Source organism: Panthera tigris, chromosome D1, assembly GCF_018350195.1.
Source record: "Panthera tigris isolate Pti1 chromosome D1, P.tigris_Pti1_mat1.1, whole genome shotgun sequence".
In the NCBI taxonomy this organism is placed as follows: domain Eukaryota; kingdom Metazoa; phylum Chordata; class Mammalia; order Carnivora; family Felidae; genus Panthera; species Panthera tigris.
Genome location: NC_056669.1, coordinates 21724839 through 21747155, shown reverse-complemented (window position 1 = coordinate 21747155; position 22317 = coordinate 21724839). Strand labels below are relative to the sequence as shown.

Sequence of the window (22317 nt, the reverse complement as noted above, 5' to 3'; positions counted from 1 at the left end):
GAAGTCCGACATGTCCATTTATTGGTATTCGTTCAGTCATTTGGAAATGGATGTGTTTGATACTGCCTTACTGCACAGATTACTGTTTGGTTCTGAAGTTTTGCTGCTTTTTTTGTTCGTTTGCCAGAAGAAAATCCGTCCCTAATTTTGGAGCCAGATAAACAAATGGGTGGTTTTCTGTCTGGTGATTGCATGATTTTTCTCTTATTCTATAGGCCTTTTCATCATGTCTCCATTCACCATATAACTTGAGTGCTTACTATGTGCAGGGCTGTATGCTAGATGTTAGGATAAATAAAGAGCTTACAGTGCAGTTGAAGTATGTATAGACACATCAAAGAGTTAAAAGCTGGACAACACAAGGGATGGTATGTGATGGCAGTATTTGATTAAGTGTCATATGACTAAAGCAGACAATAAGTGTGATGACTTCAAAGGAGGGAGAGATCTCATCACAGTCCATACTGTAGTAGTTGAAAGATCTATCTAGACTTGGCATTCATGAAAGCATTCACTTCTGAGCCAGATGCTGTATTCACACTTCAGTCAGTTAATCTGATGCACTGCAAAACTCATTCTCAAGTCCCATATTTTTGGGTGTTCTCCAAAAATTTGCCTCTTGAGAGTTGGCTTTATGTCTTTGAAACAGATGTGTACTTCTAGCTCTGCCTCGAGATGAAATGCAAGGTGATTGTATGACCTAAAAAGCTTGTGTTTGCTGGATCAGTACTGGTTGCTCATCAGACAAATTTAAAAGTGGTAGGGAGTCTTCTGCCTAGCAACCAAAATGATCAGTGTTTTAGGGGTATTGCTTAGATTTATTCATTAGTAATTGTTATAATCTTTAGAACAAAATTCATGCTTTAGCAGACAAATTACATATTGACCTTTCGTTTTAGCCCTCAAGCCTTGTCATTTGTTTGTGAGAACCAGTGAGGTAAAGATGGCTTGAAGCCAGCAGATAACCTGTGTCCCTGTGTAGCATTTTAATAGACTCCACCCACCTCTGAGGATTTCTCTCTGGTGTTTGCAGACAAGACGTTCCCTCTGTACTGTCATTGAAAGATTTCCGAGAAATATGGTATACCACTCAAATCGTTTGCAAGAAAGATTGGGTCAGATTTGTTTGCTTCCATTTTTTACATATTCTGTTTCTGTTGTTCCCATGCCACTGTCATCCAGAGGCTTGTGTGTTCCAGAACGCTTGCCTGCTTGTGAGTCTGATAGAGGCTTGATGTGTATCTTAAAGGAATAGACCATCTTGGACTACCGACCATACACTTACAGTCTTTCAGTTTAGGAGGTGAGGGTCTAACAAGCACATGTTAAAACTTTGGATGAATAGTCTTCTGAGTTTATTTCTTGGCATTTGGGGAAATCTAGTAAAGAGTGGAATGAAGTTATTATGGATCCTTCAATAAGATGATACGTAAAAAGAAAAAAGAATTTAGAAAGCACATAGTACAAACAGTGCTGTGTAATAAAACTTTCTGTGATGATGGACATGTTCTATATCTAACACAGTTCATTGTGATAGCTACCAGTCACTTGTGGCTGTTGAGACCTTGGAATGTGGCTAGTGTGCCCGAGGAACTGAATTTTAAATTGTGTTTCATTTTAATTAATTTAATTTTAAATTATAAATGCCACATGTGGCTAGTGGCTACCATATTGAACAGTGCAGGTAAAAAGTTGTTATTTGGAGTATTAAAGAAGTCTATTTTACGAAACAGTTTTCTTAGCTACATACTCAAACCTTTAGGGGAAGCTCAAAGTTCCTTTTTTTTTGCCCTCCCTGTGTCTTTACCCCAGAGTAGGAGGAACCTTGATACAAGTAAAGAAAAATGGTCCACCCTACTAGGGAGGAAGAGCTTTTAGTGCACAGAATAAAGTCTTATAATCTCAGTTAGCTAGGGCAAACAGTGTCATATTCTTGATTTTCTAGGACAATGCTGTCTGATAGAACTTTATGTGATATATGTGTCCTGTTGTCTGCACTGTCCATCAGCCACTGAGCAATAGCCACTAGCCACAGGTGGTTATTGAACACTTGAACTGTGGCTAGTGTGACGGTGTGAAACTGAATTTTTAATTTTCTTTAATTTTAATTTAAATGGTCATATATATGTAGCCAGTGGCTACTGTATTGGCCAGAACAGCTTTGGAATAATGATATTCAAACTTTGTTTTTGTGCTCCCAAAAGACTTTTTGTACTCTCTTGAACATTTTAAAATGGACATTAAAGTTTTTTTGTTATAGGTGAAAGTTTACAGGATGTTAATAGGATATAGGAAATATTAAATCTAGTATGAGATGAATAAAATGAGCATTGACTGTAAAATGTACTCAGTAACGTACTATGAATCTGAAAAATCCACGCAACATTCGTATCTGTAGATTTTATCAAATGTATCTTGAGAATGTTGATGATCAGACAATATTCCACTTAACATTTAAAGAAAACCAATATCCCTAACCTATATTGCTTTGGTTATTTTAAATTCAGGGGCCAAGCTTTACATGTAAGAAATACATGCCAGCTGGAAATGCCAGGAATCCCTAAGGTTTTATGATGCCTTGATTAATCATGAAAGAGTAGGAATACCCCAGTGGGAGGCCACTGCTTTAGAACTCTGAGCATCTTTCTGATATCTTTCTTGGCAGCCGTAGCGGGACTGGACCCTTGAATTCCACTGTCCTTAGGAAGCAGGAGAAAGATGTGGAGCTTAACTCTTGGCTAAAGTGCAAGAATCTGTGGGAGGATTTGGAGATCTTACCCATTCCCTTTCATCAGACCCAGCTGACAGATTTCATCACAGGGTTTCTCCAAATACTAAAGTCTGAAATAGGGACTTACTTTTTTATTATTATTATTATTCACCACAAATATTTGAGTGCCTTGTGCAGTAGGTCCTAGAGATGCTGCAGTGTACCATTTACTGTCAGAGTGTCCACCTTCCAGTGAAAGAGTCAGACTACAAAAGCACCAGTTACAGGGTTGTGAGCAAGGTCTGTGTGACACGTTGACATTAAGCTCATGGTGCTTCAGGCATACACAGGAAAGGCACGTCATCATAGGCTTTCAGGAGGTGGATCCTGAAGGTAGAGTGCACTGAACTGAGTAGAAGAGGGTAGTTAGAGATGAGCACTTGGGGTAAAAGACCAGAGGCAGCATAACCTAGAACAGTGTAAACTGCCAGTATAGTAAAATATATTTTGTTCAAGAATCTTAAACTGGAAACATCCAAATACCGCATTTGTTCCAGAAAATTTATAAGTGACTATTTTTTCCCCCTTCCCTTCCCCCATGGTCTTCTAAGTTTCTCAAGATCCACATATGAGTGAAAACATATGATATCTGTCTTCCTCTGACTGACTTATTTCACTCAAAGAAGATTTATAAGTGGTAAGCTGTTTAAAAAGTCATCCCTTCTGGGGCACCTGGGTGGCTCAGTTGGTTAAGCATCCCACTCTTGACCTCAGCTCAGGTCTTGATCTCAGCGTCTTGAGTTCAAGCCTCGTGTTGGGCTCCATACTGGTCGTGAAGCCTACTTAAAAAAATAAATAAATTAATTAAATTAATTAAATAAAAACGTCATGCCTTTCAACTGAATAACAGTTTGCTATAGTGCATGGCATTTGGTGAAGGTATGACTTAGAATCTACAAATGACTCGTTAGTGGTGTCTTAAAGAACCAAGAAAGGGTGGAGCAGATAGTTTTGGAATAACAGTATGGTGGGCATACCAATTGTAGACAATTTATATGTTTTGATAGATAACCTTTTTATAGTGTTAGATTGTAGTTGTGCAGGTATCTATTACATATCTCATTCTTATATACTGGAATAAAAAACCAAAGCAATGCATCTTTTGAACATATAGTAAGAAGAAATATATTTTACCCTGTGGCCTAATAGTCACGTAATATATATGTTTAACTGAAACATTTCCACAAAATAATAATGATTGTAGCCAACACTTCTGTAACATTTACTATGTGCCATGCACTGTTCTAGGTGCTTTGCAAATATTCACTTATTTAATCCGCAAAATGACATGCTACTTAACTATGTGCAGTGCCCTCTGGTATGTTCTATTATATTCGAGCACAGCTAATCTGGCTCTAGAACCACCAGGTCATATGTCCTCTCGAGTATCATAAGTATACAGCACACGAACACACCCAACACGTTGCCTGTACCTGGTAGGCTCTTTCTCTAGTCTCCTCCCTACAGGTACGTAGTCCTCCTCCACCACCACCACCACCACACCTCCTCTACCCCAGTACTTGGCAGCATTGCCTCCCCTTTTCACCACCCCCCCTCCTGGTACCTCTCATCCTTCCCTGCCCCAGCCACACACTCATTTGTCTCCAGAAGTTCCCTCACCTAAAACTGGTGCAAAGAAAACCTGGGCGGATGGGGGTGCCTGCTCCCACTGGTATTGGGCAGCTGGCTTACTCCTGGGGGACTGGCAGCTCAGGGTCATGTTGGTCCCCACACGGGCCACACCCAGGAGACGGCAGGACGGAGGAGCTGGAGGAACTGGAGCAGGGAGACAGGTTAAAAATTCAGTCCCCAGGAACCAACAGACCCCCACCTCCACCACCTCCTACACTCCCCGCCTCCCTCTTCTGTCACTCCATCTGCCCTCCTCCAACCTTTACAGGCAGCCTTTTGGGAGAGACCTGCCTGACCTCCCTGGGGGCTGGGGCGGTATTGCAAAGTGTGTGCTTCACACTTACCCAGCACACTGAGTTCTAAAGTTTTGCTGCTGTGGCTCCTATTTATGCCTCGATGGTCTTGCACATTCACAGAGCAGTGGGAGGACCCAGAGTCTTTCTCCAGGAGGCCCTGCAGCCGCAGCGACACGTTGTGGGAGGGCATGGAGTAGACCAGGGATACCCCAGGTTTGCTTGTCGTGGTCTTGCTGATGTACGCCAACACCTGGTGTGGGGCACGACGCCTCCCGGTTATCACATGTATGCACTGTGCCCGCGGGCTCAGCCAATCCCCTCCCCCACACTGGCAGTCTTCAAGTGCTCCTCCCCTGCACCCATCCCCTCCAACCTGTACCAGCTCCCCATTCACCCTGTTCCCCCCTAGCCACCCTCACTGGCCCTGGGTCCTCTTTACCACGACGCTTCTTGATCCCCTGTGCCTTGTCTCTTTATCTCCCACTTGGGGTGTTTAGAAAGGTGGTCACAACCTACTAAAATTGATTTCCCAACTCATCCCACTTGTGGGCTATAACCTGCAGTTAGATAAAAGAAAATTAGAAGATACTGAGGTGACATCGGCTTTTTTTTTTTTCCCAATCATTGTGCTCTTTTAGATTTAAGGCATCAAAACTTCAGAAGCATTAATTTGGAACAGGTCATGTCCCCAATAGTCTGGTGAAATGTTTTATGTGATGTAGTTCTAGCTAGCTGGAGCCTGAGGTTAGAGGGAAGAGGGTGAAAGGAGGTGGGAAGTGATCAGAAATGAGACTGGAGACATACATAAGAGGTGAGATGAGGTACTAGGGGGTTTAGACTTGACCCTAGACTTAGTCATCAAAGAGCTGTAAGCTGGGAAGTGGACATAGTCTTAGGTCCTAGGACTGGCTGTAATGTGGAAAATGAATTGGCAAGGGTAAGATGGGAAGGACAAAGATCACTCAGAGGCTTCTTGCAGTAAGCTAGACAAGAGGTACAATAAAACAGTGGCCATGAAAACAGAAGACAATGGATTTCAGATATACTAAAATCAGCAGGGCTGTTTAGGAATCTGAAAATTTTATGGGGTTTGTTAAATCTTCTACCAGCTTACACAGGATTCTTTGTTGTAGTCCTCAAAGATCATCACAGTGCTTCATTGCCTGAATTTTTAGAGTTGATTCTAGAACCCAGTGAAATCCAACTAAAATACCATTTTGGCACAGCTCTGTTACCTCTAAGATGTACTCTAGACTCTTGGATTCTAATCTCCCTAAACTTCAGAAGTGATGATCCTGCCTTCTTTTTTCCCCTCTTTTTTTCTAACATTACCAGAGGGCAAGAACTAAAATTCATATCTCCAATTTCAGATATTGATTGTCATACAGGCACTCGGAAGTTGCTCGTACGCTAGGCTGAGGTAGAAGAGCAGTTTTCCCCCTCTTGGAAGGTTGTATCTATGTAATGTTTAAAAAAGGCTTAAAAATGGCAGAAAGAATGTCTTGAGTTTCAAAAACAGACCAGGACCACAAAGAGCTTTAACTTTTAAACAGTTGATTGTTGGGACTGCTTTGATTATTGGGTACTCTTTAATCCTGGTTTGGGGCTGGGGAGCGGTTCATGCAGTGTGTTCTTCTCTGCCTGCTGTTGACCATTGCAGAAACAGCATTCAGTATTCAGGATGAATGCTTAACAAATCTGGGCCTAGTATGCATATGTTGCAAATACCTGGAATTTGTAAACTATGTGGAGTCTTCCCCCTACTATTCCAAATCATTGGAAAATGTCTGCGAATGGAAAAAGGCATGTATTTAAATCTGTTTTAATTCTTACCTGTTGTAGTTGAGAGAGTCCTTGAGAGCCAATGGAAATGCTTACTTTTTTTTTCTTGGCACTAATCAAGTGAGTGTTCTCTTGTCACTTAGTGGGAAGTGTTGTTATTCCTTAGTATAAAATACAAACCTGTGTTTATTCTCAGACATTTTAGGAATAACAGCCATCAGTTTATTTTTATATATGTGCTCTTGGCTGTATTCATAAATTACATATTTTGAGCTACCAAATAATATTTCAGTCAATATAAATTGATACAATAGAATGGAAGTTATTTACTTAGATACGTCTTCTAGTTGCCTTTTCTCAGCCTATGTAAGACTATTTTGTTGTAATAGCCTGAATTTTTGAAACTCACAGTATTATTGTCGCTCTACTATCTACCTTCAGATTTCATTTATTCAAATAAGTCAATTATGTTTGTAATTGGTATTAATAAAACCAGAATAAAGTTCGTATCTATCAAAAACTGCTTTTATTATTATTATTTTAAATTTGCAGATACTTTCTCTAAATGGGAAGAGCTGGTTTATGATTTAGAAAGAAGAGTGTGATAGGTCAAAAAGTACCTCAACCTTACGTTTAATCTCTCAACTGCCATATAAAATCTTAAGGAATTTTCTTTCATTCATTCATTCATTCATTCGTTTAGCAAAAACCCACTGAGCTGCTTCTGCGTGCTGGCCATTGATGTAGGTACTGGAAATACATCAGTGAACAAAACTGAAATAAACTCCTGCCTTCAAAGAGCTTACATTCTGGTAGAAACCAATATGATATTTAAAATATGCAATTCAAAACAATTAGCACAATAGAAAGAAATTGCCTCAAATACGATATTACTAGATATCAGCCTTGTTGACCTTAGAACATTAGAGCTCTTATTCATTATATGTTACTTTTGCCTTTACCAAATGTTACCATTTGCCTTTACTTTCTTAAGAATGATTTACATGACTTTATATCTTTTTATTGTGGTATGTCCAGTTGTCACTGGGGTTTGCCCCATCAAGCAGCAAAGTGCAACATTGTTAATAGTCATTCAGTCATTAGATTATGAGCACCCCTATTCAGTCTTCTGTATAACCAGGTAATGTCCCTTCTCTTTTGCAAATTAGAAGACGTGGTTAATAGTTGGATTTTGAGGGATCAGATTGTACCTGTTTTAGAACAGTATAAAATATTTTTTCCTTTATATAAGTAATGTAAACCACATTATAAAATTAAGAGGAAAAATCAAGGGAGAAATTTTAACTTTATAGCAGAACTAACATATCTATGAAACCCTAATTTTCAAGAAGTGGTGGTCAATCTGATTTTACTTCCAGTAAATTTCCATGCACCAAAAAAGGAATGAGAGGTCTACATGTTTTTTGTTCCATTGAACTCCAGGAAAATATATGAGCCATTCATACTTCACTGTTTGTCTACCTACAGCTTCTTGTAAGCAGGCTGCCCAGTGAGTGAGGCATGTTCCTATGGTTAGTTAAGATTCCTTGTTTCCCCTTTGGTTTATATGTCAGTGTTAGTCACCGTATTCTTGCCAGGACTACAAACCTTTGAAAATGGTTAGATAATTAGCTTTTATAAAGAAAGAGGAAATAAGAGCAAAAGGTTGAAGAAGTTATGCTAGTATAGCCAGGTGTTTCTGAAACTTGAATAATCTAAAGCATGTTTATACAACAATGTTACTTGATGTGTAACAAACCTAAATCTAGGTGTAAACTTGTTATTTGTAGATCTCGTGTGTTATCAAACAAAAATAACTGTAAAATACTTTTATGTACTAATAAAACTAAAATTCAGAAAATCAAGCTAGCATTCCTTTAACACTAGATGATGTGGTGTAACTGAAACTTGTTTTCCAAACGAGATTCTGATACTGACTGCTACAGTTTGTTATTCCTACCATGTGCTTTGTGATAAAACTTTGGGGTTACCTTTCCCTACTTGAACTAACCTTTATAAGTGGTCTCCATGTGGTGTGACTATTATTTTTGTAACAATCAAAATGACTAACATTTATTGAGTACAAGCTCTTAGGCACTGTTTTAAGTGCTCTGTTTGTATTTTTTCATTGAACACTCACAGCAAATCTGTGATGGAGGTACTGTTATTAACCCCACCTAACAGATGGAGAAATTGAGGCACAATGAGATTAATTTGTATAATGTCACAAAGCCAGCAGGTGGTATATTGCCCCTTTATGAACCATCAACCCACCTTTGAAAAATGTTGACAATTGAAGTAAGATTTTGGCAACAGTGTGATTATAAACGGTCCAATGCAATAGCCAAAACAGAGCAGTACAGATGGATGTTATGCTCATACATGTTACTTCTCACAGTAGGAAAACACAGGTTTTAAAAATTCTTGCAGATAATTCATGGTGTCCTAAGGTTATAAACACGTGAAAAACGTTTGATTTGGAACTCCCAAGGAAGAGTTGACAACAGGCATCAAAACATTTAGAATAGGCTTTTATTGTCAAAGACTCGGTTCACTCAAATCTTTATATAAATGATGGCATTTATTGAACTACTGACTCCTCTTGAAGTAAGTTTGAATTACAGAAGGAATTTGCAAAGTAGAAGTACTTTTTTCTGCAGTAAAAGGTTAAGGATGTGGCTTACCAAAAGGAGGCCATAGAGCATCCATTACCTATGCCTAAGTGTTCTTAGAGATGACAAAGAGGAGATGGGTTGTTTAGAATATATAATGTAAACGTACGAAAAAAGCATATGCATATGAAGAAAGCTAAAAATAGAAAATGAGAGATCAGAGGGTGCAGTGAGTAACCCAGGTAAATATAGTTACATCCGCTAAATATTAAAATGAGCTGTGAACTTCCTGGCAACTATGGCAAAAAGGTAAACAAAGTGACTTTCTAGACTTTTCAAAGTCTACTGAAGAGAGGAACACCAGGTCCTAGTTTTGAAACCTAAATTTACATTAAAGAAGTTCTGTTAGTGACTTTGGATAATAAGCTCTTACCTTTCCCTTAGCTCTCTATTCAGTTAAATAGAAATGCATCACATATCTTCCACATACATGTGATATAGTCCCCAGACCCCTCCTCCAGGAATGAGACACCCAGCCCCTCCCCCAGCTGCCTGGAGCAAGGATTGGTGACAGCTTCCAGTTGAATTCCTTCGCCCAAGGGAGCTGTCTCCCCCAAGGTAAGGCTCCCTCTCCAGGGAAGCCTGAATCCAGTGACTGGTCCGTGCTGAAATCCAAAGGAACAGTTTTCTTGCCCCAGTTCAGGACAAATCTGAAGGTTCATCCGGTTTCCACACCTCACTTTGGGTTAGCTGAGGCCTTTGCTGCAACTGTGTCTTCGTCAACCAACGTCTTCGTCCGCCCAACCCTGTTCCGGTCAGTTTCACAGGTATTCGTTCTCAAGAGCCCTCCCCAGTAAGCCTGCTGCACAGACTCCTCAGTCTGTTTCCTGGGACTCTCTCTTTTAGCATTAAAGTAAAAATTAGGAATAATAAATATAAACTGCTTAAGTCTCAACACACAGTAAGTAGGCACTGAGAAAATGGTAGTTATGGTTTTTGCCTTCATTGCACAGGACATTGAGCCACATATGGAAAATGTTTCATTTTTGTAGACAGTACATTTTTCATATGGCTATTGCTTTTAGCAGTCCTCATAAAGGTAAGAGTAAAATATAAAAATGTTACCAAATGAGCTATAAAAAGTATTATGATTGCCTGAATTTCTAACAACTTTCTAAATATGTTCAGGTTGCCTACAGACAGATGTATACACTTAAAACATGCTTATTTTCAGGTTTTTCATAGAGTATTTGTCAGCATATGAATATTTGTTCTTTTCATGCATTTATGATCTGTAGTTTACAGCATGTAAAATGCAAAAACAAAAAAACAACAACAAAAAAAAACAAAACAAAACCACTTTTTGAAGTAGAATTGACCCTGAACAACATAGGTGTTAGGGACACTGATGCCCTGTTCAGTCAAAAATCTGGATATAACTTCTGACTCCCCAGAAACTTAACTACTAATAGCCTGCTGTTGATTAGAAGACTTACTGATAACATGAGCAGTGGATTAACGTATTTTGTATGTTACATCTATTCTATACTGTATTCTTACAACAGAATACTCCAGAGGAAAGAAATTGTTATTAAGATGATCATAAGGAGGAGAAAATACATTTGCAGTAATATATTTATTGAAAAAAAACCTTGTAGTTCAAATCCATGCTGTTCAAGGGTCAACTTTAAGTCAACATTTACCTTTTTAAAAAACACCTGACTGAGTCTTGACCCAGATTCAGGCGAGACTAATATTTGTACCCAGATACCTTGATGGAGGATTTCTAATAACCTTACTTTTTAGATGATTTTATCTAGATGTCACAGCCAAATACGTAAAAATTACTAATGGAAGGAATTTGTATTATAGATTATTTTTTCATTATCGATGGTAGTTTTTAGTAAAAAAAAAAAAAAAAGACTACAAAACTTTCATGAAAGGAATAAAGTGACCTGTTTTGGAGGGGGTGGGGTAACTGCTCTGCACCATTTCCCTTTTAAACACAGGTCTTACCACCAGTAGAAAGTACCTTTGTGTTTGGGAAGCAATGTGATGTAATGGTAAAGCTGTGTGAGATGTTATTGTAATGTGTATGCATGCATGTGTAGTTCTTAAATTTTAGACATAGTTGATTATGGACCAGTTAGTGTGCAATTCAGGGTGTTTGTGTGGGAGGCCTTTAAAGGTGAATGATTCTCCCCTGCTGTCCTAGAAATACTGTAGATAATACTCAAATATGGTTTTTTTTCCTCACATATTAGTAAAAGTTAACGTTTTAAATAAATATCATCTGAATACCACTTTGAGATGGTGCCCGGGGTGTGAAGTAAACAAAATCTAACAGAAATGCTAATATAGCAACTTCAGAGGTGATGTAGGAGGTCAGATGAAAACAACCTACCTAATCCAGGATAATTCTTTACCAGACAACTGGTTCCCACCCAACCCCCGCCCCACTAGATGGGAAGGAGGTTGTAGGCAAATAGTGGTATCTGACTGTCTTTGATGACTGTAATGTATCTGTTGCCGCTTATGTCTGAAATAGTTAAGTAGTTCACTAAAGCCCTAATGTTTTTACCCGTCTTCATGCCTGGAAGGATTCTTGTATCCCAAAGAAGTCCTTAAACAGGACTATGCTTACTAGGTATGGCTTTTATGATATTACTGCCAATAGGAGATATGATTTACCTACAGCATAGGGTTAAAAACTTTATGATCATATGAATATAGTTCCTTGAGCAATGGAAGGTGTTTGTTTTTGACAATTAGTATTGTCCTCCTGGAGGGTTTTTTTTTCTGTTCATAATCTGAATGGACAAGACCCTCACCAGCTAGCATGGAGGAACCTAGAAAACTTGGAGGAGTCGATCCTCACTGAGAATCAAAATTTCCTGAATTATTTGTTCCACACAAGAATCTCTCCCCGATGAAGACAGTACTGACCAGTTGTAGACAAAAAAGTGAGTCGTTCATAGCCAGATTCGGAATGCAGTGCAAGTCGATAGCATTCAATCCTGGACAGTTCCCCACAGAGACTGGGGCTCCAGAGAGGTAAGATCTTTTGGTTTCTGGTGGTCGTTCTGTTTGACCCTCTCAGAATCTAGGAAACAATTGAGTCTTTTTCCTTTTCTATCTTTGACAGAACTCTGTATCCTTGAATATATTACTTATTCAATGTGTAAGGCATAAGAAATCATAAAATTTGGACAGAGCAACAGAGGTCTGTGTGGCAGGAGACCCCTCTCCCACCACCGAGAAAAATTTTAAAAACAAGAATGGTAGATCTTTTTACAATAACCTGGCCCTCTGCAGTTATTCCCTTTGTCACAAAGGGAATTTGCTTTGCTAATTTGAGCTGTATCTATGCTTCATACCATTTTCTGCTCCTGCTTTTTTCAAGTAGGAGCCTTACGTACCTTAGATTTATCGATTCTATAAATATAATCTACCATGTGGTTAAACAGTGAGTTCCTTGATTTTCTTTGGTAAGAAAAAAAATTTATCTTCTTGCTAATGATTTGCAATATTAAAATTACCTTAATTCATTTACTTAATAAATGTATATTGAACCTTTACGTGATAGGCACTCTTCTGGGCTCAGAGAAACCGAGAACTAGGCAGACGTACCTAGTTCCTACCTCATAGAGTTGATGATCTAGTAGAATAGTTCTCTTAGGAAGCATTCACATTATATGAGTGGCATTTGGTAATTTTTGTTTGTTTGTTTGTTTTCCAAATCCCCTTTGAAGAAATACTTGTCTTGGGGCCTTGGCTCCTCATTTGTTAAGTGAGAACTCTGTGATCTCTGAGGCTCTTTTCCATTCAAAACATCCATAATATTTTGGAAGTTTGGAACTTGGTTTGCTATTAGAGCCTTGGGCAGCTCCACCCACCCCCTGTCAATCAGTAGATTATATAAAAGAGATATTTGGCAAGGATAGTGTCATAGACAGATAGGCATTATATCAGGTGTTGCAGGAAAGTCAAATGAGTTAAGGACAAAGTTTGAGGGTCATTCTTCTCAGTAATTAAGAAATCGCTGACCATGATATGAATGGTTTCGGCAGAATAATAGATCAGACTGAGTCCCATTGGGTTAGGGATTGAATTAGTGTAGACATTGCCTATTCCTTTCAGACCCTTTGGTCTTTAGGCAGTATTAAAATGGGAAGATGCAAAAGCTTAGCCATCGTGACTACTAAGGAAAGTAGTCAAGGCTTCCTTTCCTATGCTTGTTCCAAGATACGTGAATTTCCTTTAGGTAATTTATGTAGCATCTGTATTGATAAGTGTATCAGATAATGAATGGTCAAGTATTATGTGATTCAATTGGGACAGATAATCAGCATAATTTATGAATCATTTAATATTGCTTAGTTTCCACTTCAGAAAAAGATTTCTTCCCTAGCAGGTGGGAAAAAAAAAAAACAAAAAAAACCTATATTTTTGTGAAGAGTAAATTGATATCCCTGTGTGTTCTTACTGCTAGGAATTGTTTCTTTCAAAAAGCATGGGAATTTGACTAATTGGCCTCTTAAAGAAGATATTAATGCTGCTTTATCTAAATGAGCAGAATATGGAGCAAACTGGATAAATTTTACTTAAACTGGTTGTCCCAATCTTTATAATCTCTTGTCAAACCTAATGCACAAATTAAGTCTACCTTATTTTAGGGCTTCTGACTAATACCTGTTATATTCTTTTATGGAAGAAACAACCACATGGTATAGAGCAGTTTTTAACCCGAGGTTCTGGTATGGGCTCTTCAGAGTCCGTGTTCTTGAAATTGTATGGAACAGTTTTGTATGTGTGTTTTTTTCTGGGGATGGATCCATGACCCAAAAAAGAAAAGAACTTCTATTCTGGAGAGGAAAAGGAAAAGGAATATTTAAGAATAAAAAGCTTTCTCACTTGCCAAACCTCCCCTGTAGCGCTAAGAACTGGGGGAGTGTGATGCAAGGACTATATTTTTGGTTTGAGTTTTGTTTTGTTAGGGTTTAGGGTTGGCTGGTTTTAAAGGATTAAGTGATTGGCAAATCAGTTTGCCAGATTTTGATGTATAGAAAACAGGTAGTAAATAGGTAGTAAAACTTCTGCTGGCCCCAGATAGATTTTGCCTTACGTGACTTCCTAATCATTAGTTCTAGCTCGGTGTAATATACATCTCTATGTAGGAATTTATGCTGTATTCATAATACCCCTCTTACTGTGTGCAGAAATGTGTTTATTTATTCTCCTACTTGGAGTTTTATTTTATTTTATTTTCTACCTTTTGTGCTCACAGTAAGAAACTAAAACTAATTAAAGACATATTGAGTCTCTCCAAAAGATATTGAAATAAATTCAATGGGTTTTTTGTTGTTGTTGTTGTTGTTGCCTCATTAAGAGCAACTAGTTGTAACAGTTACAATAAAGCGGTAACTTTAAAGGAAGATTAATGTATTTCACAAAGACTTTTGCTTTAAAAATCCACATCTGCTAAGGCTGAGGTATTGTTTTTAATTCTTTTATAAACAGCTAGTCATTGGAGATTTGCCCCCAGTGTAATTTCCTCTATCTCTTGTGAAATATGATATGTGATTCTTAAGACTCTGACTGCAAATAAGTATATTCTTTATGGAATCATTTGGGTTAAAAAAAAAAAAGCTAAAATTTATCATATTTAGTTTGCAGAGGGTTAAGATCATCTATGTAATCCATTTCTAGTGTGGCCAGTTTGACAACTACATTTGAAAATCTGTTTCACTGCTTGTTTTTTCTTATAACATTGTTTCCTGCTGTTATAACTAAGCTATCCTGCCCTGCGGTTTGACTTTTTCATCTGACATCTTAGGCTGATCATGCCAGTGTTTTCTGGACAACACATTTATGTAGCTATTATGCTACACATTTCCATTCCTCCTTATTATAGACCCTGTTCCACCTGTAGTCAGTTCTGTTAGAACAGTGGTTTTGTCACGGTGATTATGTTTCAATTGGATGAAATGGGGCAAATTTTGAGAAAACGAGCCAGTAGCAGAATTGGTTGGCATATGCCCATATGATTTATTTAGTTGGCTTCCTGCTTTGCCATACCAGGGAAAAATTCAATTCCTCCCACTTCCTGAAAGTCAAAGGAGGGATTGAAGGACACTGAAGCGAAAGAAACCTTATTTTTACCCCCAAAGTAGCTTATATAATGTCAGGAAGGGCTTTGACGAAACCACTGGCCCTACTTATAGATCTTATTTTCCAAGCCTTTCATTATTTTATTTGCCCTTTTCTGAACTCTACAATTTCCCTCTCTTGTAGCTGGTTCGATGCCCAGAACTGAATGCTGTGCTCCAGCTGTGGCCTCACCGGTGCTGAATAGAGAGGAAGAGCCACCTTCATAGCTTACATGTGATTCCTCTGCTTATACAACCCAATACTGGATTTACTTACTTTGGCAAGATAGCTGCATTGTGCACTGTATTTAATGTTACATGTACTGTAACCCTGGGTCTTTCTCTGCATTGCTGCCGTTAAACCCCCAATCCTGCCAATCTAAAACTCCTACCTTTGTTTACCTGCCCCCTCCCCCGCAGACCTCCCCCCCACATTCATCCGCAATGAATGTCATCTTTATTCTCTCATTTCCTTTCCCTCCAATCTTAAACTTTGGCAGAACTTTCCCTCCGTCTATAAATTATCAGTTGTCAGCCATCTTGTTTTCCTCCCTGCTTTGGTAATGGGACATCTTTTAAGCCTTGTCTCTGGTTCTTTTCCTGTTGTGGTGATTAAACACTTGGCATTTCTTCCAAATCAAAGACCTACGAACTCTTCTGATTTGACCACCTGATCAAGTTGTTACCTACCCTTTAGTTCTTTCTAGATTCTCTTGACTCCTCCTGACCTCTATCCCTCTGACTTCCTTCAAGAATACAGTATTACCTCACTGCTCTTCCCCAGGGAGGAGACTGTAATATTGATTTACCATGGAAATTTCTAGCAATAAGGAAAGTGTTATTCTTCCTAATTATGAATAGGCTGGTCTTTTAATAATTTTGAGCAAATTCTTCCCCCCCCCCCAACTTCCCCCAAAATCTTAACTTTTAAAAGAAAATGCTAGAGGTTAAATTACCATACATTTCTAAGATGAGTGAGGTAAAGAAAGAAGGAAGGGGAGTAAGGTATTTGTGTTGGGTAGGAAACGGCCCTCCAAGAAAGCTAAACTTGAGGTTCTTGTTGGGTTTGGTGTGGCTGTCTGAAGTGGGAGGTGAGGCTTTGCTTTTCCTAGAGTTTGGAGCATTATCGTAACCTCAGATTTAGAGTAGATTTTTAAGTTGGCTTATTTAGGACTGTTGACACAGACACGCAGTCTTTTAATTGCGTGATTTGGTTCATCGTTTGGGGTGTAGGAAGTGTGACCTTTCTTGATTGGAAGGCCTCCATAGGTTCCTTTTATCTGTTTCTAAAGTCCCTGCAGCTTTACTGAGTTCAGTGTCTCCCACAGCGGTGGTCTTGCTCAGGTTTGAGTTCTCCCTTTCGTTTTCTATCTTAGTTGATGTGTCCTATTCAAACAGCCTCTCCTTGGATCCATGGATCCTTTGCTGAACCCAGAAGGTACCTCTTATGTGTATTTTATGTCTTGAGAGTGTTAAAATCAATTTGGAAGTCTTTTTAACATTATTCCAATATATCAAATTCCTATCGTATGGATTTAGGAATTACCAAGCATTTTTCCTCCAGACCCCTAAGAGGTATTTTTCATATCAACACATGACACTATTAAAGTGTATCACAAAAGTACACTACAAGGAAAGAGGTGGCAAGATCTCATAGCCTTTTTTGATGAAATATAAAATACATCATCTGACTGTTCTTCTGTGTCTAAAACCATTAGATATTGCTATTCACAATTACATAAGCCAAGTGAAATTTTAAGCTCAATTTGGTGGTTTCAAAGAAACCTGTCGTTTCCCACCATGTACATTGTCAAAAGATTGGTGGCTTTGCTTAAGATGCCCGTGTCACGACATTCCTTCAAAGGAACGTAAGTTTATTCCTTGACTTCTGAAATGACCCCCAGTGACAGAGGCGACTGGACTCTTGTGTGCTGCGTGCACTTCTCGAGGCAGCCAGAAAGTAGTGAGCAGTGACATCTCCATTTATGGCCTTGGCAGGGTGAAAGGGACACGGCCGGGACTCTCCATGTACGGTCCTTGGAGGAGTCGAAAAGAGCAGTTGGGGTGTTCTTGGAGGCAGAAACTAGACATTGTAAGATAAAAATAAGTTGGCAGGAGATGTTTGCAGTTCAAATTCCAATCCCTGCAAGGAGGGCAGAGGGCACTGGGAAAGGGGAGTATATAGAAAATTAAATGAGATCTGCTGCTGGCATTTGTCTCCTTCCATTGGAAAAGTTACCCTGTGACGCATTCCCCAAGTTCATTTCTGACTTTTTTCTAGAAAGTTTTGTGTTATGTAGTTGTGACAATCTTTTACAAAGAGAAAGAGGGAACACTTTTAATCAGAAACCTTGGCTCTTTAAGGCATCATTTGAGGCACCAGAGATCTCAAGAAAGGGAGAAAGGCAGATGCTTATGCAGGGGGTAGACTGGCCGGTTTTGGGACAGGGTGACTAATCACCACTCTGTGTATGTCTGAGGAAGATCATCCTATGTGCCATGCTTTTATTACTGCTTTTGCCCATCTGGATTCCTGGCCTCGAGGGACAGATCTGCAAAGTATTTGACAGAGTGTCTTGTCATTTGTCACCTGTGATTTAAAGATACTGAACTTTCGTGGAGGCTCTGTAAAGATTATGAAGAGTTGTTTTAGTTTGGTGGGAATATGTGATATATTGGTATGGAAAGTAATCTCACATTTAGGAGAAACGTACAGTCTGACTAATGCATATAAGTTAAGTCTGAAGTGAACCAATTTTGCACAGTTGAGTCAGAAGGTATATGAGAGCCACAAGGGAAAAGGGGTCTTGTCTTTCAAGAAAATTCCGAGAGAAATTCAGTAAAGTAGAAGGGAGATTAGAAGGAGCAGAAAGAGCAGAGATGGGATAGAGACTGGATGTCAGTAAACTAAATTTGGATGCTGGGACTAAGTCCTTGGTTTATCTTTTGAAATACCATGTAAGACAGAGTAAAAGATGCCAATAATTAAGGAAACTGGGCTAATGATCAGAAACAAGTATGCGTTGGAAGACCATGAAGAAAATGGTTTGTGCAAGACATTAAAATGATCCAGGTTTTCCCTGTGGACTTGCATAGTGATTTTTATTTGCTGCATAGCATAAGGCAGAAAAAGAAGTGCAGTGGTATCCCTCCACCTCACTTCCCCCCCCAGGAAAGGAGATTATTGGTTTGTTTCCTGGCAGTCTGAGTTGGTAGAATAGATTAGAACTGGCTAATCTTTCGATGTAGGAATTAGCACATTGTTTCTTGATAGTTGATGTTTGAGACTGGGGCTCTGTAGCATAATTATTTGACCTCTTTTAAATTTAGCAATTTCCCTAAAGACCGAGTAATTTAGTAAGGACTGTGGACTTTGAGGGTAGTATGTTTTACTAGCTGATTCACTTAGGCGATTGTTTTTACCCTGATTTCCTTCTGAAGAGTAGGGAAGGTTATATTCTTCGCTTGGGAAATTCTTCTTTCTGTCCCCCCTTCCCTCACTTTTTCCAAATTCTGGGCACAATAGCAGCTCTTTCTCTTCTGTGGCAGGTGTGCATCCTATTGGCTGGCTGGTATTTCTTGTTTTCTTTTTCTTTTTTTTTTTTCCTACTTCTTCTTTTTAAATGGGGGTGGGGGTATAAAAATATGTGTTATGGGGTACATGCAATAATGTTGTAATGTTTCTTGTTGTTTAATGGATGATTAATTGCAAAATAATTGTTTGAATTATAACATGTTTGAGTAAATGCTAAATTAGTTTTTTTTCTAATATAATAATGAATTTGAAATCTAGCATTCCTGTAACAATGTGTCTGTGTTTGTCTGTCTGTGTCTGTCTAATAGTAATTAATATCTGTGGTCCGTACCTGGAAGAGGAAGTACAGCTTTAAAGGAATAACAAAAGACTTTGTGTCTTAGACCCTTCGCAGGTGTTACAGTCGGGTGAAAGAACATGGTGTTGGGAAAAGAAAGAGCAGTTACACATTTGAACAGTTGGAACAGGTGTTTGGTCAGGGAGGATGGGATGCTCAGCCCTGCCAGCCTGTACTTATTAACAGTAGTGGCTTGTACCAGGAGCTGGAGTCAGATGGCAGCACTATGGAGGAGTATTCACAGGAGGACTGGGGAAACCACAGTCAGGATCTCCATGGCTATCCAACAGATCAGGAATTGGGTAAGAAAGCCAATATATATGATACTTAACGTGTGTGTGTGTGTATGTGTGTGTGTGTGTGCACGCACGCCCCTTTATATGTGTATTTGTACTTAGTAGTTCAGTTCCTTCTGTCAGCACAAGGCACACAGCCAGCCCATTTGGGGCAATCTGGACATTGTTGGTTTAGCCCTCAATTGCCAGCTAGTGCCTGGTGTTAGCCATTTGGATTTGCGGACCAGCAAAAGTCCTAAAGACCCACAATTCCTAATCAGTGACAGGTAGAAGAATCCTATATGCCATTTCAAATATCCTACACCTCCTTGTTCTAAGATAGCTGCCAAGAAGGTTAACTCTTGGCTCAAAACTGCTGTAGACATGACTTTCTTTTCCTTGCTTTATTCCAAATACTGTTTATTTTCTGTTTGTGATTTGGAAAAGGTCCCCACCCACACTTTAGTCTGAACAAAAAAAAAAAAAAAAAAAAAAGAAGAAGAAGAAGAGAAGCCTCTGTTTATGTTGAAAAGAGATGATATTTGAATTTTATCAGTGATCATACTCCTTCAGAATTCATTAAGGATCCCATCTGAGCAGTGGCTGGAATGATTCAGACTTAGCATTAACAATGGAAAATAAAACTCCTGGCCATCAAATCTAAACGCAGGTGGCCTAATTAAGAGGGGATACGTAGTTAGTTTTTGTTTCTTTTTGCAACAGACTCTCCAGTTTGGATTTTTATAATTTGGAAGTGCTAATCGGTTTCTGCTGCAGTCACTGGGCTTCAGTAGCAAGTTGTGTGATGCGTGTTCCCTTACAAGTAAATGTTTTCTCCCCAGTGAGCTACTCGGGCAAGCTCCAAAGAAGTATAAGCAGGATTGGCACTATGAACGTGCTTCCCTGGCTTAAGATAAAAGTCCACAGGCATTGTTTTACAGAATTCCTGATGATAGAGAAATGCTAATGCAAAAGAAAAAGGATTAAATGCTAATATTTCTTTCAAATGCGATTTCTTTTTAAATCTCTCAAATATTGGAAGACAGGGAGAGAAGAAACTCTTAAACTGTAAAACTAATGCCATGTAAAAGAGAGACTTAAGGACTGGAAGAGTAAAAAGGGCAGATACCAAGTGATCACTACCTTTTAATTTCCAAACAGTAGTAAGGTCTAAATTACTTTGGCATTCTGTAACTCTGGTTTTGCCATGGAGAATTAAGTCACCCAAACCTTTGGGAAAAAATAAAATAAAATAACATGCAGAGTATATTGATTCTGATATTGGGAGAATAGTTGCTGTGTAAAACCTACATAGAAAACCTAAATAGAAGAGAATTATTTTTCATTCTTGTTCCTTCAAAAATCATGTTTGCAGTGAAATTAAGCTTTAAGCTCCTAGCTAGAAATCCCACTGGTGACCTTGAAGAATTTTATACTTGTAGAGCTGGTTTCTGATCTTGCATATAAATGTATGCATCTCATTATATAAGAGTTATATTTATAAATCTGGCATTGGACAGTGTTTGACACTAGAATTACGGTCTTGCGTTGGAAAGTATGGAACAGACAGTAAACACAATGACTTATGTACATAAATGTCTGCTACTTAGAAAAATATAATCTCTTTCAAAAACCTTGCTTTTCAGATGAAATACCTGTCACAAAGAGAACATTAAAAATAAAACAAGAGTCTTCTGAAGAAGCACAGTAAGTAGATGCTTCTTTCTATAAAGTGTATTTACCTAAATGTAATGACCATTGGGAAGATGCAGAAAGTCATGGTTGTCGTTAGACTTGTGGTGGAAATTGTAGGCATGCCACTGAGGAAGCACGTGTGGTCATTGTTTCACATCTTCTTAGCTTAAGTTTGCCAGTGGTTAACCAAAAACACCGAGAATTTTGTGCGCGACACAAAGAAATAAATGTATTACACAAAAATAAGTGTGTTTGTGGTGTTTGCCTGTACGTGAATGTGGATGTATGGATGTCCAGTTGTGGTACCGAGATGATCCATGGGGCCCTGAGTTTATCTGGGCTTAGGTGAGAGGACAGGAGGGCCAGAGGGACACTTACATTCTTTATGATACCACACTGTAAGAATCAAAAAGCAAGCTCTTAGACAGCCTTTTTATACATCTGGAAAAGAAAGCAGTTGCTGGAGGAAAGATTAACCTGGGCCAGGGCCCTTCACCTGGTCTCCACCCTAAGTTCAGCACTATCTCTTCTGTAAGGATATCACAGCTCTCTGAATTTCAGTGATACTATATTTGTGGTTCTTTTATTTGTTTGTTTGTTTGTTTGTTTGTTTTTAAGAGAGAGACTGTGAGTGGGGTAGGGGCAGGGAGAAGAGTGGGGGACAGAGGATCCAAAGCAGGCTCTGTACTGACAGCAGCGAGCCCAACGTGGGGTTTGAACTCATGAACCAGGAGATCATGATGCTTAACCACCTGAGCCACCCAGGCGCCCCTGTTTGTGGTTATTTTGGTTTTTTTTTGTTTTTTTTTTGTTTTTTTTAATTTATTTTTGGGACAGAGAGAGACAGAGCATGAACGGGGGAGGGGCAGAGAGAGAGGGAGACACAGAATCAGAAACAGGCTCCAGGCTCCAAGCCATCAGCCCAGAGCCTGACGCGGGGCTCGAACTCACGGACCGCGAGATCGTGACCTGGCTGAAGTCGGACGCTTAACCGACTGCGCCACCCAGGCGCCCCTGTTTGTGGTTATTTTGAATAGCTTTAAGTAAATCCCTGATTATATCTATGAAATATATTAAAAGATAAATTTAGTGGAAAAGTGGAGGGACACCATTTTTTTTTTTAAGCCTGGTCATCACCCATTTTTTCTTCTGTACTTCATTCCATACATTCGATCTTGATGTTTGAGGGATGGTGGAGAAAGGGGGAACAGGCAAGACAGAAAGAGGTGTGATA

At 39.0% G+C, this 22317-nt stretch overlaps 1 protein-coding gene across 6 annotated transcripts in view; it reads left to right on the top strand.

Moving 5' to 3' along the window:
• The window catches only part of MSANTD2 (Myb/SANT DNA binding domain containing 2), a 31546-nt gene that overhangs the window by 4024 nt on the left and 5205 nt on the right, over positions 1-22317 (top strand). The window contains exons 1-4 of one of the 6 annotated variants that reach the window (XM_042957737.1): positions 10938-12146; positions 15387-15476; positions 19316-19415; positions 21035-21095. In XM_042957737.1, the coding sequence (XP_042813671.1) occupies positions 19340-19415; positions 21035-21095 (137 nt within the window). In that variant the 5' untranslated portion in view covers positions 10938-12146; positions 15387-15476; positions 19316-19339. Of the gene's footprint in view, positions 1-10937; positions 12147-15386; positions 19416-21034; positions 21096-22317 lie in introns of those variants that run through there. The other 5 variants (XM_007074090.3, XM_015538750.2, XM_042957739.1 and 2 more) reach the window with 5 other exon arrangements.